At 33.7% G+C, this 18,899-nt stretch overlaps 3 protein-coding genes across 4 annotated transcripts; 1 reads left to right on the top strand and 2 right to left on the bottom strand.

Annotated features, from left to right (window-relative positions):
• Positions 1 to 4,804: 4,804 nt before the first annotated feature.
• On the bottom strand, positions 4,805 to 6,029 carry PSAL (photosystem I subunit l). The gene is made up of 2 exons (XM_078303223.1): positions 5,739 to 6,029; positions 4,805 to 5,451 (listed from the first exon to the last, which is right to left on the bottom strand). The coding sequence occupies exons 1-2, from the start codon at positions 5,895 to 5,897 to the stop codon at positions 4,960 to 4,962; spliced, it is 651 nt and encodes a 216-aa protein (XP_078159349.1). The 5' UTR covers positions 5,898 to 6,029; the 3' UTR covers positions 4,805 to 4,959.
• A 2,396-nt stretch (positions 6,030 to 8,425) lies between these two features.
• On the bottom strand, positions 8,426 to 14,113 carry LOC144554898 (ribosome biogenesis regulatory protein homolog). 2 transcript variants are annotated; one of them, XM_078303226.1, is made up of 8 exons: positions 13,902 to 14,113; positions 13,630 to 13,816; positions 12,014 to 12,116; positions 11,062 to 11,140; positions 10,385 to 10,462; positions 9,660 to 9,846; positions 8,766 to 8,879; positions 8,426 to 8,651 (listed from the first exon to the last, which is right to left on the bottom strand). In XM_078303226.1, the coding sequence occupies exons 5-8, from the start codon at positions 10,411 to 10,413 to the stop codon at positions 8,586 to 8,588; spliced, it is 396 nt and encodes a 131-aa protein (XP_078159352.1). In that variant the 5' UTR covers positions 10,414 to 10,462; positions 11,062 to 11,140; positions 12,014 to 12,116; positions 13,630 to 13,816; positions 13,902 to 14,113; the 3' UTR covers positions 8,426 to 8,585. The 2 variants fall into 2 exon arrangements, with proteins under 2 accessions (XP_078159352.1, XP_078159351.1); XM_078303225.1 differs by having other exon boundaries at positions 13,630 to 13,779.
• A 983-nt stretch (positions 14,114 to 15,096) lies between these two features.
• On the top strand, positions 15,097 to 16,281 carry LOC144553247 (transcription termination factor MTEF18, mitochondrial-like). Its single transcript, XM_078301369.1, has one exon. It carries the CDS (start codon positions 15,097 to 15,099, stop codon positions 16,279 to 16,281), a length of 1,185 nt encoding a protein of 394 aa, XP_078157495.1.
• The last annotated feature ends 2,618 nt before the right edge of the window (positions 16,282 to 18,899 follow it).

Raw genomic sequence — 18,899 nt, 5'->3', positions numbered from 1 at the left:
CATGTCAGGCTATACTGAGTCGGAATTACAGGATCCTGAAATTCTAATATCAACCGTTCAAATTTTTTCGTACATGGATCTCAAAAATATTCTTTGAAAAAATTTTCATGTACGTATCTAAAAACAAACCAACCATGATCAGAATTACAGGGTCCTGTAATTTCCCGATAATTACAGCAGATTTATTGTCAGCTATACCAGGCATGCCCAATTAATTCTAAACGTGTCTGAAATTTGGGTTCGATTAATTGTGAGGTTGATGTCGCCGTATATATATATGCCATGTGATTCAGAATTCAAAGCTTTTTGCTAACATAATTGAACTGATATCAAGATGAAGAGACAACTTTTACTGTTAATATTTGTTTCTTAGTTCATTGAGAACGTCAAGGATATTTACTCAATTGTTTTGGTCCACAGTAATAATTTATATTTTTTCAAATTTATTTAATATCAAGTCAAGAGATCAAATGTGAATTTTTTAAAATTGCTGCTCTCCACAATATACGGTGCAAAAAAATCAATCAATTCAAAAAAACTACAGAAATTTCTATAGATATCAATTAACAAAGAAATTTCTCTTTATAAAAAAAATATAACATTGTCAAAAAAGTCACTGAGTCTAACATTCATAATAATTACAGCTTTTCAAAGTTTATTATCAATTAGTAAGAAAACTACTGATTTTTTTATTAATAGCTGAGTAAAAGCTAAAATTCAACAAATTTTGTGAAATCTAGTTTTTATTATCTAAGATCGTCAAAATCGGAATTTGAATGAGTAATATATGATCTGAACAAACGACACTGTATAGCTTGAACAATTAATCAGCCAAATAATAATAAGATAAAATTTGAAATAGGAGAAAATTGAAAAAAAAAATTTAATAAAATTAATTTTTCAAATACAAGTTTGCAACAACAAAGTCGCAGAACAAGAAAAAAAAATATAATTTTGAAATGTACAAGAGAGAAAAATCGAAAAATAAAAAAATAAAAAAATTGGTAGAAATCGAGATATTGACATCATAGCGAGCCGAGAACCTATGAGACAAAAGGCACTGGCTTTCTGAGATGCCATTTAATCTTGGATCCTCCTCTCTCAAAATCTCCATAATTAGAGTTCGTAAAGGAAACGCTAATGAACAGAGGTCGAGATAGCAGAGATGGGATGGGAGCGGGGCGGCGCTCTCCATCCTCTCAAGGGATCCTACAGTTTGCCCTCATTCGATCACTACCTTTTATATTCAAATCACAGCCGAGGTATTACACAATCCTGACCGTCCGATCCCCCTTCTGGCCCCAGATGGGAATTCGCATCCTCTGAGATATCTCAAACTTTGAGTGTATTTCTAGAACATTTCAACCGTTCAAATATATTCTACACTAATCTCAAAGAATAAATAATGCTATTTCCGGATAGGAACCGTACACGTCGGTCACGCAAAAGTTGAGATATCTCAGAGGATACGCACACCCCAGATGGGGAATTCATATACTCTGAGATATCTCAAATTTTGCGTGACTTTATGGAAAATCTTAACCGTTTAAATACGTTCTGCACGAATCTCAAAGCACACATAAGACTGACTCTTACATCACGCAAAAATTGAGATATCTCAGAGGATCCGCACTCCCAGATGGGAGGGATTCAGGGTAAAGACATTGACAGAGTATTGTTTGCCTACTGCAGCGCATGAGTACGTTAAAGTGTTATTTAGACTCTATTGTCATTGCTCTATATGAAGTAAAAGAGGCTCTGCCAATATTTTTACCGAAGGAGACGCTCCTGTTGAGTTTTGAGACTTGGCCCTAGGGCTGAAAACGGAGTCGGATTATCCGTTCCAAATCCGCTCCGTATCCGATAATAATCCGAATCCGGATTTTAACGGAGCGGATAATCTCCGGATCGAATCCGGATAAATTTATAGTTATCAAAATAGTATCCGGATACGGATACGGATTCGGTCAGAGTTGTTTAAACGGAGCGGATATCCGTATTATCCGGCAACCGTTTTCTGATATATAAAAGGCGCTAGTTTATATTTATATCGGAACAATTATATTCGGATGGCTGGACTATTTGAACACATATTTCTCAGCATCTCTCACTTTTGTCCGCTTTCAGCTAAAAGTACTGACCGACTCATATATAAGTCTCTCTAACTTAATTATATTGTTCATGTGGGACAAATAGATTGAGCGCTGAGCTCACAAACCGGAATTCTTTTCAAATTTTAATGCTATGCTCTGGGCCTGGGCTAGATGAAACTTTCCAATTTTTTTTTATTGCGCTGGACGCTGGTGCATTGGACTTTGGACCAATTCATTTCAAACCTATTAAACTTTTATGGCTCTTCTCCATTTTACTTTATATCTCTTCTCCATTTTACTTTTTTTTCCTAATTTTTTTTCTTAATTTAGAATTTTTTTAATTAATATTTGTATATTAGAAGTTCATATATCTTAACTATCCGATCATTATTCGTTTTATATCCGTATTCGAATCCGTATCCGTGGACTATCCGTTCCGTATCCGTATCCGTTTAAGGCGGATTTGGTTTTGAATTTTGATATCCGTTTACTATCCGTATCCGTATTCGTATCCGCTCATTATCCGACGGATGCGGATATGGTATCAGCATTATCCGCTCCGTTTTCACCCCTACTTGGCCCACATTCTTCCGATTTTTTTTATTAATATAAAAACCGAAAAAAAATCCAAAAAAGGGTATGGAATCATGAAATATAAGTTGAACGTTATAATTTATAACGTCTTAGAGCATCTACATCCCTGAAACTCTTGGAGTTTCTAAATAACTGTTAACTAATTTTTAGAAACTTTATCTCTGAAAGTTTATAAACCCTCACATCCCTGAAACTCAAAATTAGAATTTCTTAATTGCCACATCAGCAAATAAATTACAAGAGAAAAGAATTTCAGCGAATTATTTGGCCACGTCAGAGTTTATAAACGGTTTCTTATTAAGAAACTTTGGAGCAAAGTTGCTAAATAAGAAACTCATCTGCATCCCTGAAACTGGTTTAGAAACTGTCACATCAGATTAGAAACTCAAAGAGTTTCAGGGATGTAGATGCTCTTATAGTTTATAAGTGTTCTTTTATTATTTTGAGTTTTATTTTTTATTGTTCTTATGTAATGTTGTAAATTTCTTATTTAAGTAAAACTATTAATAATAACTATTTAAATAATATGAATTTGATTCAAGTATAATCTGACCTCAAGTAGGGTGTTCCTAACCACTTCGGAGTAGGTCTGATGCCCATTAGACCTACTTTGGTTCAATGGGTGATCTGGCCATCCAATTGCATCAAGAATCGTGCACTCTGTATTAAAATCCGTATGAGTTTTTATCAATTTTCATGCGCACAGATCTTAATACTAATCGTACGGTGATAGAGCTAATTGAACCTAAAAGTAGATCCAATGCCCATCGGACCTACTCCTATCTCATTCCTAACCATAGTGAGCTTAATTTCGGGACATATTGAATCAATATTTTTTATCACTATAATATATATTAAATTAATTCAATTTTTTTTTTAAATATTCGCATGTAAACACAATTATTGTGAAGTAGATCGGTTTTAATGTTCGAATATATTGTTTGAAGTCAATATGACATGTTTTGATATTAAACTCACTAAAAAATCTAATGATCTCAAAATCAACCTAGCTCTACTCCTTTAACAATACAAAAATAATCTCACAATTATTCTGTTCCTTTTAACAAGACAAGTGTTATCACACTATTTTGATATTTTCAAGTAGATAATAACTTTATAAATTAGAGTCTTACAAAAGGGAACAGAAAGAAAAACTAAAATTTTAGATAGGCTAATAGAATAATTATTACTACAATTTTTTATCATATCTAATATTTATTCATGATTGTATCCGTATGAACACAATAGGCTAACCAAATGATTGTTAATATAAATTTTATCATATCTTATATTTACTCGTATATGTATCCGTATAAATACAAATACAAATAATTTATTTATAATTATACAGATACATAATACAATAGGCTAATAAAATGATTATTAATATAAAATTTATCATATCTTATATTTAACTCATATACGTACGGTATATATAAATACAAACACAAATAATTTATTTATATTTATACAGATACACAAGTCAAATTTACGGATAATACTCGTTATGTATAAAATCAGTGTTATGTATAAAACCAGTGTTGTAAAAAACCACCGTTTAGTCTGACTAATTAGTCGTTAGCAATAACTAAACAATCACTAATAGTCCGTTTATATTTATACGACTAATTAATTGGTCATATTTATTATTATTTTCTGCATTATCTGTTATATGTATTATATTTTGTCTTGTCTAAATTTTTCTAAATGACAATTTTATAAAGTTTTATTAACCACCAATAAAACTAAGTTAAAATAAATGTATTTAATAAGTTTGATGAGTTTAATTAATTATTTTTAATATCACAAGTACATGCTCATAAATTTTAATAAAAACACAAAATTATTCTCAAAATTTCAATTAATCAGCTACTGATTAATCGCTTAATAATACTTTGTTCATCCGACAAACGCATGCTTTAACAACACCGTTTAAAACTAGGTATCAATGGTTATGGTATTCTTCGCTGTTGTAAAAAAAAGAAAAAAAAAAAAGAAATGTTGAATGTTTGCCCTTTAGGAATCTGGAACGTCGGATCAAATAGTCCGATATTAAATTAGAGATGTTTGATTCGCACTAAAATTCATATCGATAATTTTAAAATTCAGTCCCTCTGTTTTAAACAAACTGATACTAAAATCAACTTCGATTCACAATTACCCAAATTTTGCCAAAAAAAAATATACATCATTTACCATCTGGGCCAAATCAAGTGATACGCATACAAGTTTACAAATTAACACATGATCACACAACAACAAACGAGCATCTCTACTTGACAAAGTAAGGAAGGTCAAGGACATAGAGGAGGAAGTATGCCCAGACCACGCCGGAAATACCCCCGAAGAAGAAGCCACCGGAGAACTGGGCCCACCCGTCAGCAGTCTGTAGCTTGTCGGCCTCCTTCTTCCTGCCGGTCAAAGTCAAAGTGGGCGCAGTCGACGGCTCTCCCTCTTCAAAAGATGCAACTCCGTACATTGATAGGCAAAGAGTGAGGATGACGACTAGACCGGCAGCGGCAAGGGACCCAGCCTGGCCATGGTAAGGGGTGTTGCGAAGAGGCCCAGTTATGACGAATGGGCCCACAAGGAGGTAACCGTGAGCCAACCCTACTTCGATTCCCCGGAGGAGCGGACTGACAGCTGTGCGGTATGCAGGGAGGTTGGAGAGGTACCATGCGATGACGGGGCTCGATGTAATGGGGGTCTCGAAGCTTCCGATGAACGGATCTCCGTTGATAGGCTGAATTACTTGGAATGTTGGCTGAATAAACAAAAAGGGGAATATATTCAATCACTGTCTTAAAAACAAGATAGTGATAGTTATGTTACAGTAAGAAATAAAATATATTTTCTGAATTTTTCAGATAATTTATTGGTTATGCTCAAAGCTAGGCACTAATTGTTGATCCTGAGACTAAAACTGAATGAAATAAGAAAGCATGCATCACATTTATTAGAAGCTTCATGTCATGCCATTTATTAGTAAAACAAAACATGCATGTATACATCATATCTTGAGAAATTTTGTTAAATTTAAAAGCCCCTTACTTTCTCAGGTAGAATGGTGGCTTTAACAGTGAGGCAAGACCTCCTTTTGTTTGCCAAAGCAAAGCCAGAGATACCCCTTGGAGTGCCCAAAAACCTGCTCCTCGGTGTGGTGATCAGTTGACTTGCCATTGACGGAGCTGATGCTGTTGCTGTTGCCATTTTTTCTTTCTCTAGCTACTCACTCAGAATTGGTTGAGAGAGAAAACAAATAAAGAGGGAAGCACACTTTTGTGATTATTTTTGTGACTAATTGGGGTTTGTTTGGATCAGGTGCTGAAGATTCTGTGCTTCCTATTGGTTGGATGAGACCCCTACCCATATCCTTATCCCCTTACCAGTATCTCTTTTCCACTAAATTCTGGTGACACGTGGATTGACTGCTAAATGACATTTGGCATGAAAAATCTGCACTATAAGAAAAATGCAGGAATTGATTATGCTGTTAGATTTACATATACAAGATGCAATACAGACATTATTAGATAGATACTATAATAAAATCAATTTAGATAAACAATCACACCTGATTAATTCAGATGGTTAAAATGATATTTTTCTTGTGGGAGATGTAAGCTTGAAAGTGACTAAACATTTTGATTTAATATTGGCAAAAGGAAAGGCTTCAGTCTTTAATTAAATAAGAAATATATTAAGTAAGGATAATTTTATTATATATCCCAATTTATAATACATATATTTGAAAATTATTAATCAATTTAAAAATTAAATACTAGATGTGTTCTTAAGAATCTAAATATGACGTATCAAATTTGAGTTAATATTGAATTTCATATTTGATGAAAGATCATTACAAAATCAGTGTTTTTCATTAAATAAAAAAATAATAAAAAATTCAGAAAAGACTGATTTTGAAAAATTCTAAAAAAAATAGTAAAATTTCAAAAAAATGTAAAATTTGGTCTCCAAGCACATTTCAATATGAAGAACATGTCGAAAAGTTCGAATTAAATATTTGAACTTTGAATTTAAAGATATGAATACAAATTAAAACACCTACTTTAATTTGCAAAGCATGATAGCCTATCTCTCTCTCTCTATATATATATATAGAGAGAGAGAGAGAGATAGGGGTTGACTAATATTAAAACATTTGTTCCTAGGTCATGGAACAAACGATTTAGTTTTTATATTTTTAAAATCCAAACAGTTCATCCAAACCGTTCAACATTCAATCTATATTAAAAATGTGTTTGGAGAGCAAATTTTACATTTTTTTGAAAATTTTCTAATATTTATTAAGCCAATTTTAAAATCGCTATTTTCAATGATCCAGAAAATTTTCACTGTTTATTAAAATCAACGATTTTAAAACTCGCTTAATAAATAGTAAAAAAATTCTAAAAATATAAAATTTGGTCTCCAAGCACATTTTAATATAGATATCACATCTAACGGTTTAGAACTACCGTTTGACTTTGAAAACTGAAAAACCAATTGATTGCACCACGGCTCCGGAACAAACACTTTAATATTAGCCAACCTCAAAAACAAAACTCGTGAGGAAAACAAAACTATTTTTTTTTCTTTACTTTAGTTAAGGTGATATATTTAAACAAAACTCACGACTTAAGGTGATCTATATGCTTTGCTGTGTATTTGTTGTTGTGCCTGGTTTTTTTTTTCTGTGGTCTAGATTTCAAACACAATTAAGCTAGACTCTATGTACTTGAGCATATTTAGGCGTACTAGTCAAGTGCCCGTGCGTTGCAACGGGAATTGAAATATTATTTTGATCACTTTTTTTAAATAATTTTTCATTATGTGTTCATCAATAATAAAAGCAAATGATAACTTTAGAGCTTAATACTATATTAGAACATCTCAATTTATGCAATTGATTTGCAATTGCAAACAGCTGTCATGGAGTAATTGAAATCTATTTCATTTCTTAATTGCAGAACTCCCGCATTAATGCAATTGCAAATCAATTTTTTTCAGCGCCATGTCAAAGAATATTTTTGTTTGATCCGAATTGACCCCTTCCTTTCTCCGCGACCCGAATTTGAAAAACTATCCATGTTTTCTCTCTCTCTGCGATGTCCATCTTCACAAAAATGATCCCAAAAAAAAAAAAAAAAAATTGCTTTGAAAAGCCCTTAACGAAAAGTAAAAGACCAGTTTTAATCCAAACAAGTTATAAAGAATGAAGGCTAAAATTTATCAACCAAGAAATGGAAGAATGACTAAAAGTAGATAAGCTTGAAAAAGGTTCAAATAAGTCACAGTTTGAAGCTGATGTAATACTCAAGTAAAAAGAATCAAAAGAAATTAATGATGAGTTCTCTTATTGCCTCCCAATCGTATTATTACAATGCTGAATAGGAGCTCCCTAGCTACTATCACAAGGAAACAAAACAACAGCTACTTGATGTTAATAAGCATCTTATCAAAGAGGGGGCCATGCTCAGGAAAATACTCGAGCAATTCTACAGTGACATAAAAATATCCAATCCTATTGTCATTTGGTGTTAAACCTCAGTTAGTTCCCCAGGTCACTTGTAAGCACAATCTTATTTATAAACTTGTGAGAACTAAATATCTATACTCCCCCCAAAAAGAAAAAGTTATTGCAGCAACTCAAATACATCCATTAATTATTTAGTTTAAATAAGATCTTTGCAGTTTCCTCTTTAGTGACAGGACCCACGGCACCATACACTATGATAGAAATATAAATATTTCTTTATTTTATCCTTGACGATATCTTAAACTAAGCTTACAATGCAAATGAGCCTATTTTGTAGCACCTTGAACATTGGTGGTTATATTTTGCAGGATTTTCTTGATACTTGTCAGTTATCAGGGGCATAAATTAAATCTTTCATATCAGTTTCTTGATACTTTTTCCCTCTTCCTTTGCTTCTCTTTCTTCACATTAAACATAGTAACAACCTAAACAACAAAACAAAAATAAATTAAAAAAATTGTCAAAAACATGTAACAGATAATATATTTTACATTTTACAAGATAAAAATATACAAGGGGTTAATTTAATAATTTCATACCTTATTGACATCAAGAATTTCATGCGAGCTCTTAGAGAGCAACTTGTTAAGTATCTTGTCTGTTTGTTGCTTCTCTTTAGATCCCATTCCTTTACCCTCCACATTTGGTAGAAACTGCACTCAGATAATAATATTATGTTATTCGTTCAGTCAAAAAATAGATAAAAATAATAATTTAGCGAAAAAAATACTGGCAGAGATTAAAATAGGAAATGTGCCTATTATACCAAATGACAAGTGTACCACTCAAAATGTCGCAATATTGACTAATACAAACTGGTACCAAACAGATTAAACCGCAATATAGCTGTTTATGGGAATTTCATGTATACCCTTCAAAAACCTATAAATTACATACTTCCCCTCTACAATTCATAATATCATATTTGCCCTTCTAAATTTCGAAAACACATTTACCCAAATACACAGCATAGATTAAAGAGGGAAATGTGCATATTATACCAAAAAAATAAGTGTACCAGTCAAGTTGTTGCAGTATTAACTAATACATACCAGTACCAATCAGATTAAACCACAATACTGTTGTTCTCCTTTAGGTGAATAAAAATTTGGGGAAATTCCATGCATGAATTTCATGTATACCCTTCAAAAACCTCAAAATTAAGTATTTTCACCTCTAACATTCGTAATATCAAATTTACCCTTCTCAATTTCAAAACTCACAAAATTAACCAATTTTTTGCCTTTTCTATTAAAATTCAATTTAAATTTAAAAAATTCATAAAATTGTAGTCTGTGAATTAAAAAATTCACTTCAGTTTGACAGGTACAAATTAGATTTCCCATGGCAAGACCAAACTGAGATATACCAAAATTTAATTTGAATCAGTTTCTAACACAATGATAATATGAGTTCAAAAAATTAATACACACCTTTCTATGTTTCCCAGAGTGCTTTGGAGGCTTCTCTCCTGGTAATTTTTTGTCAAATTTACCACCACTTGCAGTAGAAGTTGCAACCATACCGGCCACACTTTCCAACTCAATCTTGCTTGCTTTCTTTGGCACCTCCTTTTTCGTACCTGTAATTGGCAGTGATGTAGCCGCTAGTTGTATATGGCTGTCATGAAAAGAAAACAAGCAATAAATTATGTTCTCTCTTTTCTTTTCTTTCACGTTTCAAATATAATCATCAGTAAAATTAAGAAGAGATTAAAAAAAGTTGTTAAGTATTGAAAACACTCGTGAAATGAACTTTTAATTTCTTTTAGTGGCAACGTCAGCAATTATTACTATCGAAGAACGAAAGCCAATAGAAACAATTAGAAAGTGATTTCTTTAAAAGAAAACTTTCTAAATTAGAAATTAAGTTACATCCCAGAAATTAGAATAGACACATGAAAGTGTCATATATTTTGGATAGCCCACTCTCATTTATGAGTTTCTTTTTTCCAGAAAATAACAAAAAAATAGCATAAAATGAAAAAATTTGAATAGAAGGTTATCCATGTTACAATCCTCTGGTGCATAAATTGTTGCAAGCTTTGACAAGAACTTAAAAATTAACCCTAAAAAAATACATATATAATGTCAGAGTTTTGGATAAAGAGAATCCTTTCAATTCTATACTTGAAATACATATAAAAAAATTCAAGTACCTTAACTTGGCGCTGCAACGATTGTACATAGTTGATTATCTTGGCAAGCATGACAGCTTTTCCTGTCACCTGCCATTCCTTTTATCAAAAGAAGGAAAATTGTGAGGGCAAATTATAATTCAGACCCACTTTTTTATATCCAAGGCCACCACTTCCCTCATTTTACAAACTTATGTCATCCCTTCTTTTCTTTTTATTCGAGCTATTTCAGTAATATCAAACATGAAGGGGCTTTTCTAGAACTAACACATATAAATAAAACAAAACATGCTTTCTTTTGTGAGAAAATAGATATCTTCTATGTGGAAAAACAGTAAAATCAATCCGCAACTCACGGTGTTCTCATAAACCCTTTTTTAAACAGAGTTGAGCATGAAATAGATAGAATAGAAGAGTTGTACGACATGTCATATGAATTGACTTAAAGGACCCTTGAATCAGAGATATGGAGAATTATATGAATAGTCAGAAATAGATATATAAGTGATAGTAAGAAATAGATTTATAAGTGATAGACGACAATTGAGTTCCAGAACAAATGAATATAAAGCAAAAGAAAAAAGACAGTAAAAAAACAGTAAAAAGATCAATTGAGTTCCGAGAGCTATCAGCTCAGGGTGTTCTCAAAAACAGTAAAAAAGACAAAAATATAAATATAAAGTAAAAGAAAAAAGTACCTCAGCAGACACAAAAAACCCTTGTGTACTCACAATATTTGAGCTCGAAGATTGCACAAAAGAGACCCGGTCGAGATCGCTGAAATTTGGAGAAGAGATATATAGGTGAGATATATAGAGACAAATAGGGTTAATTGACAAAATTTGTTGAAGCTAACCATTTTCAGTTAAGATTGCTGAAATTTGTTAAAGCTAACCTTTTTCAGTTCTAAATAGGGTTGATTGCCAAAATTAAAGAAGTGACACTCTAGTCAAGATAAGGTACTGTTACACTTGCGACTTGTGAGGTATACTGGTCTCAAAGTAAGTTAACTCAAATGGTGCGTTATTGCAAAGGATACAGACTCATTTGCATATTTACCGGCCCTAGGTGAGTCTGAATCATTTAGGCTTGTGCGCTGCATGAAGCCAAAACATATACTTTTGAAAAGTAAGTTAACACAGCACCAATAATACTATTGATAAAGTAAATGAGTTCAGGGTTTAGGGTTTACATTTGTCATATTAAAACCTAAGTTCAATTGTAGGGAATGTAGAGAACATAAGGACACTTGCTCTATATTATATATGAAATAGAAATAGAGAACATAATTGACCTATATTAAAAGATAAGAAATAGAGAACATAATTGACATGTAGACCCTTAGTAGATTAATTAATCCTATTTCAACACTTGCTCTATATAATTGACCTATGTAAAATCAAAATCCCCAACTTTAAGCACATAAGGACACTTGCTACATTTTTGGAAGTGGTTGTACAGTGTCTACTATAGCCTCCATATAATTACACATATATGCTGATTAGCTTCAATTACACATATAGCCTTTGAGGTCTTATGCTGATTAGTGTCTACTGCAGACCATCGAGCAATTCAATTATCAATTTCACAAGCAAAGGAAATCAAATAAGGAAGCAATCGGCATTTCATAATAACTATATATATATGTACCTCAGCTTTCTTATAACTTCTGTGAAAGTGAGAAGGTTTATGTTGATGTGACAGCCTTCTTCAAGTGTCTTGCCCTTCGATGTGTCTTCACTCCCAGCAAAATCTAATATGGATGATAATTAAAGTTATTGCCTAATTATAATTAGGTTCAAACTGTAAATAATTCAAATTTTTAGATTTTGGCCTAGCTATTCTTGCTTTAAAGTGTTCACACATGTAAGTAATATAGAATTAAGGTACAAGGGTATTTGGGGACATCATGATATATTGCTGGTACTGGTACAGTGTCTGGTACAATGATACTGGTACAGTGGTACTGGTACAGTGTCTGGTACAATGATACTGGTACAGTGGTACTGGTACAGTGGCTGGTACAGTACATATACAAATACAAATCATCTAAAAACATAATAATAATAATATATAAATAAATAAATATAAATAATAAAAACTAACAAGTTCCCTAAACCTAAAAATTGAGAATTATATGAATAGTGAGAAATAGATATATAAGTGATAGTGAGAAATAGATAAGAAATAGATACATAGGTGATAGACGACAATTGAGTTCCAGAACAAATGAATATAAAGCATAAAGCAAAAGAAAAAAGACAGTAAAAAAACAGTAAAAAAAACAGGGTCTTTTTTTTTTTCTAAATTATAAAAGTATACCTATTGACTTTGGTTTTACTAATGAACAAATCATGCTACACAATTTCGGTCAGTTTTTTTATATTTCAAAATGAATATACCAGATAAGCCAGTAATATCTATCTATCTAATCTAATCTAAATCTAAATCTAAATTATATAAAAATAGTAATACTATGTTGTGCCCTCAATAATATGAATAATAATATATAAAATAGCCAGAAATAACATACTCATTATGCTGAGCTCATAATGTTTTAAAAATAATGAATGAGACTATGGTACCATGCATAGCACGGATTGGTCTGTACTATGGATCAACATCTCTTTTAAAGTTTTTGCAGAAATGGAATCCAGGACATCAAATAGTATGGTCTGTCTGTTTTTTTTGGATTAAATTTGTACAACTCTTTTGGTTTACTCAAATTTGTTTACATGCTGAAAACAAATTAATAGGTTGAAGCAGAAGTAAAGAACACAATTTTGGGAATCTCATTCTACACATGACAAAGCATATGTATATTTAAATCAGGCTACTAAAGAGAACACAATTTTTCAGATCTCTGTTCTTATACTAATCACATCATTATTGGGCCTTTGCAACAGTAAATACAATGATTTTTCAGAAAAAAAAAAATGCACAACAAAGTACCAGAATAATTTTCAAAAGAAAATTTAACATAATTTTTTTAAAATAAAGATTTAAATCATGCTTCAACAATTCAAAATAATTTTTTTAAAAGCCCGTAGGCACATTTCATTCATCCGCCAGTATATCAGAATAATTTGTTAAAAGCCCGTTACCAGTATATCAGAATAATTTTTTTTTTTTTTTTAAAAGCCCGTAGGCACATTTCATTCATCCACCAATATCAATAGGGATACAAAAACAAAGCAAAACATAAAAGAAGATATAACAGCATAGAGAAATAAATAGGAAAGGAATAGAGCATTTGTTAAGCCTACTTCAAGCCACAGCCTCCCTAACTGATATACTGGTAACGACTTCAATTGCTGCCATCTTCTGGGAAGATTGGGAATGTATGTCCCCAGTAGCTGAACTGTTCCCGTCTCGCCCTGTTAGCCAGTTGGTGGGCTTCCTTGTTATCTTCCCTACTGAGATTTCAGAATACAAGAAAGGGTAGAATCAGGTCTGCAATTTGAGATTAACGAATTTGATTGATATATATAGATAGAAGAGTCGGTTGAATTTGAACTTGCAATGGCGGGATAATTACCTGTCAAATCCATTGAGAGATCGAAGAACCGATGTCCTCCCAATTTGAATTTGCGCGGAATCTTTCTTCTTTTCATTTTGAATTTGCGCGGCTCAGAACTTCTTTTCGGGGGAGAGATCGAAGAACCAGCGAGGATATTTTGTTCGTTTCAGAGCGGAGATCGAAGAACCAGAAGAAAATTAAGGTTTAGGGTTCGGCGATATATCTCCTCTTTTGTGGCGTCGTTGGAAAGGAGAAAGGGACAACAGGGAAACGCGTGGGGAAGGAGAAATGAGAAAACGCGTGAAAAAAGGAGAAAACGCGTGGAAAAAAAAGAGATTCCGTGATACAATTTATGTGTGGCATTGTATGTAACATGGATAGAACTCACTGAATTTAGATTTCTACATTCTTGACTACATGAAACAGATGTAGAAAATCAAAATTATTTATTAAAGGCTGAGATTGAGATCTGTTTTGATGAGTGGCTGAGATTTATAAAATCAACGGCTCAAATCTTCTCTGGACAGATAGAGGATTGGGTCCTAAATTTTTTTGCATGATATTAGTAGTCCGGATAGATATAGTTTTTTTTTTCTATTTCAACCATGTGGCACAAATAATTTGATGTATTATGCACTTTATATTGCAACGCCTATGGGCATGTTTCTACAAAAAAAAATTGGACATTTTATTTGAATGCTCAATTGTTATTGGCTATTTTCTATTCTCAAATAATTGTATTTTTGTTTTGGTATTGATTAGAGAAACTCAGACGCTGCAAAGGGTTGTAAATCAAAGAGCCATCCTGAGCAAAAGTTGTTATCAAAATCACAATCTTTTATTTTCTGACGGAGTATCTTTCTTTGTTAATTTTTTTTATTGACTTTTGTATTAAATATAACATAATTAATTGTGATGGATAAGATTAAGAGAATACAAGAACAAAGCTAAAATTTAGAAAAAAAAAATTCTCAGCTCTCAAAAGCCAAATTCCTTAGTGTAGCACTCCTCTTACCATCAAAGGATTTACAAAGTTTAGTTGAAAAAAAAAGGGGGGCTATCAAAACGTGCATAAAATATAACATAGGCCCAAAGCCCATATTGAGCTTAGGTCAAGTCCAACAATTTGTAAGACAGTTCCTTTCGATGAAGGTCAAACTTAGTCAAAACCCTTTCAATTCCTTCGAGCTAGCAGCGGAGTAAAGAGAGAAGTATGAGTGTGTTACTGAGGCGACTCCGTTCATCTCCTCCCCTTCATCGTCTCACCACCCCATTCGTCTCCACCATTTATAGGTTTCTCTCCACCGCTACCACTCCAGTGTTGCCGCCTCTAAATCCTCACTTCACACCGGTAGACTACCTTATCCAATCGTGCGGACTTACCCCACACGAGGCAATCAGAACATGCCAGAAGATGCAGCTCCTGAGACAGCCCCTCAAATCCCCTGATAAGCCTGATGCTGTGCTCCACTTCCTGAGACAGACCGGCGTAACCGAATCAGACTTAAGGATTGCCGTGATTCGGGGCCCTCACATTCTCTGCTCTAGTGTGGAGAAGAACATGAGACCTAATCTGGCCAAGCTCCGAGAAATTGGCTTGTCCACTGAAGATATCTCAGTTTTCATTTCCCGCTATCCTCGTATGTGGCTATTCAATTTTGTGGCAAAGGTTGATTTCTGGATGCAGGCTCTTGGCTCAGCTGAGATTGTATCTGGGATGCTTAAAAGGGGAGCGTCAATTCTCAGTAGCAACTTGGAAAAGGTTGTTGTGCCCAACTTGTCTTTCCTTCAAGAGGAATGTTGTATGTCTCATCATCAAATTATCCAGCTGATTAAGTCGAATCCTAGATTGCTCGCATTGAGACTTGAAACTTTGAAACTGAATGCTAAGAGGGCCGAGCAGTTGGGGATTGAGCGGTCATCAGGCATGTTTGTGAGTGCATTGATTACTGTAAGCGGATTCAGTCAACACATTATAGAAGCTAGGCTGCTTTACTTGAAGAGTCTTGGGCTTTCACAGGAGGAAGTAGCCCTTATGATTGGTAAATGTCCTAGTTTGTTGTCGAGGAAAGAGGAGCTCATTGGCAGAAAAATGGAGTTCCTGATGAAGGAAGTGGGTTGTGGTAAGATTGATGTGGTCCGAAATCCAGTTTTGTTCACTTTGAGCTTGGAGAAGCGGCTCATCCCTAGGAACCTTGTCCGGAAGCTTCTCAAGTCAAAAGAGTTTCCAGTGGCAAATCAAGCTATTATTTCTTTTGTAATATCAACAGAGCAGCGGTTTATGAAGAAGTTTGTTCTCCCATATCAGTATGCTTTTCCTGGGCTCCTTCAATCATATGTTGATGTGTGTGCTGGAAAAGTTGCTGGTACAGAATGGTTTAAGAGTATCTCAAATTGACTGTTAACTATGTCATGGAATACGAGACTGATCTAAACCATTTATTCTGTTGAGCTAGGTACGTTTGGATGACACAGGAATAGTGCTAACTCAGGAATAACTGCTATTCCTAGCGAGCTATTCTCACTATTTCATGTTTGGGTGAAAAAAAATGCTATTCTCAACACAAGGAATAGCTCGGGTTAGCTGCTATTCTGCTATTCCATTGAAATGTTGGATTAGTAGCTATTCCGAAATTGGGGTTAGTGTCAACTATATTGTACTTTTCTTGAATAGGCCATGAATAGCTCTTTTTACATCAGTTCTTTCTCATCCTGTGTACTTGGGATTGCAAAACTGTTGCTTATTTCTTTTCAAACAATGAATCAAACATGTAATTAGGGCTGAAGGGTCTCACTTCTCAGGCTCTACCTTGTGAAACTATTCCTGTTCATGAGTCTGAAATTTTTTTTTCCCAAGGAGCAATAATAGTATTCCTTTATTTATTTTGTTTAGTTATATTGAAAGTCCCTATTCCTTTATTTTAGATTTGTCATCGAAGCATCAAAACTTGATAAATAGTAAATATTGAAATCCACATAATTCGTGGTCTTTCTGTTTATCATTTTTTGACAAACAGTAAATTTAAAATTTTTGTGGTGTGATCCTAGCAGTTTTCAGATAAAACTGTGGTTAGAATCAATTTTCGGACAAATCTATAGTTAGGTTGGAGTTTAAATCTGAAAATATTGGAACTACACCATATTTGTGGTTCCAAAAATCTGCAACCTGGTGGAATGGTATGATTCCTTCATTTTTTTTTAAGAATTAAAATTTTAATTTCTAAATCTTTTTCGTTTTGCTCCTGGTTAAAATCAAACCGTTGATTTTCCCAACTCATTTGACATGGTCTGATTCGATAAGCATTGAGAAAAGAAATATAATGGATATGGGAAATCTGGATAATTTGCAGCGGAGATGGAATGATGAAACGAGAAGAAATACAAGCGACACGTTGGATGTCACAGGCTAATGATATGCTTAGTTGCTTACAGTTTGTTACCAAGTGGCTATTCCCAAATTTTGAAATTATAATTGGATCGTGACATAAGACTTAACCGGAATGGTATATGCATGATGAGATCGGAATCAAGAAGAACTTTTCCCTTGCACATAAGTCGCAAATAAAATTAAAAAATAAATGTTGACAAAAGGTTGGAAAGTGGAAATGTTATCATTTTATATAGGTAGACGAGGTGTTCGATGAAATACCTGACTGATGGTTTTGTAAATTTATCGGAATTCTGAACTGAAACATGCACTGGACAACAACAACAACCATATACAAAATTACGCCATTCATAAAAAAATCAACCAATGTGTTGTTGTAACTTGTGACAGGAAAAAAGGATTAAGAGAAAATTAAATAATTTTTGAACCCGTTTTTTTAAAGATATTTGGTTCTTTTTTTTTAATCTTCTTCTAGTATTCACCGGTGAACCATGATCATACCCTGGTTCTTATAACAATTAGCCCGCTAACCCGGCCCATCATCTTCAACTCCAATATGCATGGTCATAATTTGGTAAAGAAATGATTTTGTACTATAATCTCCTTTCAGATCCCATTTCCAAACTAAACAGTCCCTTGTATATATATCATTGAGTATTACTTGACCTTATAAATGAACTTCAAATATCAAAGTCCTGTCTATTACTCATCACTTCATGCAGTGAAAATGTGAAATGCCGGGGTTTGCCGGTTTGTTGGCTCTGTTTACTCTAAGCGGCCGTGCATCCTTGCCACAAGTCAAACCAGAAAGAAATGCTCTTTCCATCTCCTATTTTCCAGACAGTACTCCAGTGGAACAAGGGTTTCAAACTGATTAGTTGGTTCCAAAAAAATGAATCACTTAGAATTCATAACAGTGGGAGTTATGAACTGTATAAGCCCTCCACCACCATCTCAACCACAACGCTTTATTCTGCAGGAACCAACTCCACTGCTCTCTAAATAGGAGAGCAAACCCTGTTATTCAAAATCGAACCGTTCATCTGTATTGAGATTCGTGCATAAAAAAAATCAATGGTTAGAGTTTGAATAACAGGGTCTTGCTCTCCTATTTGGAAAGCAGCAGAGTTGGTTCCTTATTCTGCATACTAAGATCAGAAACTTTTAATTATTTGTTATATGATTGCCAGAAGAAAGCAGGCTTGTGCCGAGTACAACCTCTCGACACAGTGTTGGCCCCCCTCTGGCACAAAGCCAGCCTCTACTTCATCTTGCGGTGACTGAGCAAAAGTTCATCCTCGATCAAACCAAGAAAAATTTAAAAATTAAATCTGCCGGTACTGTCATATCAGGCATCAGGATTGATAATTTGTCATGGATGATTTAGTTCTGTGTCAACTTGCAGGGCTCATCAAAGAACTGTTTTCTGCACCATCAACATTCCTGCACTGTCTCAGCATTTCCATGTGCTATACCAGCATAGTCCAAGATCAAGAAGATACCGCATAATCTGATTGATCATCATTCGAAGATAACCTGAGAAGTCGAGCACGGCTGTGGCTTCAACATGGGGAATTCAGCTCGTGAGATATGAGAGGGGGGGGGGGGGGGGGGTTAATTTAGAATTC

The sequence above is a fragment of the Carex rostrata genome, chromosome 1 (genome assembly GCF_964058835.1).
Source record: "Carex rostrata chromosome 1, lpCarRost1.2, whole genome shotgun sequence".
In the NCBI taxonomy this organism is placed as follows: Eukaryota; Viridiplantae; Streptophyta; class Magnoliopsida; order Poales; family Cyperaceae; genus Carex; species Carex rostrata.
This window is presented reverse-complemented; position numbering and strand designations above follow the sequence as displayed.

Coding starts and splice junctions, on each gene's coding strand:
- LOC144554898 (XM_078303226.1), bottom strand. CDS start 10,413: ATGTACAATCGTTGCAGCGCCAAGTTAAG. Junction 9,847..10,384: donor CGTTGCAGCGCCAAGTTAAG/GTACTTGAATTT, acceptor TTTTCATGACAG/CCATATACAACTAGCGGCTA. Junction 8,880..9,659: donor ACTCTGGGAAACATAGAAAG/GTGTGTATTAAT, acceptor ATCTGAGTGCAG/TTTCTACCAAATGTGGAGGG.
- PSAL (XM_078303223.1), bottom strand. CDS start 5,897: ATGGCAACAGCAACAGCATCAGCTCCGTCAATGGCAAGTCAACTGATC. Junction 5,452..5,738: donor CCACCATTCTACCTGAGAAA/GTAAGGGGCTTT, acceptor TTGTTTATTCAG/CCAACATTCCAAGTAATTCA.
- LOC144553247 (XM_078301369.1), top strand. CDS start 15,097: ATGAGTGTGTTACTGAGGCGACTCCGTTCATCTCCTCCCCTTCATCGT.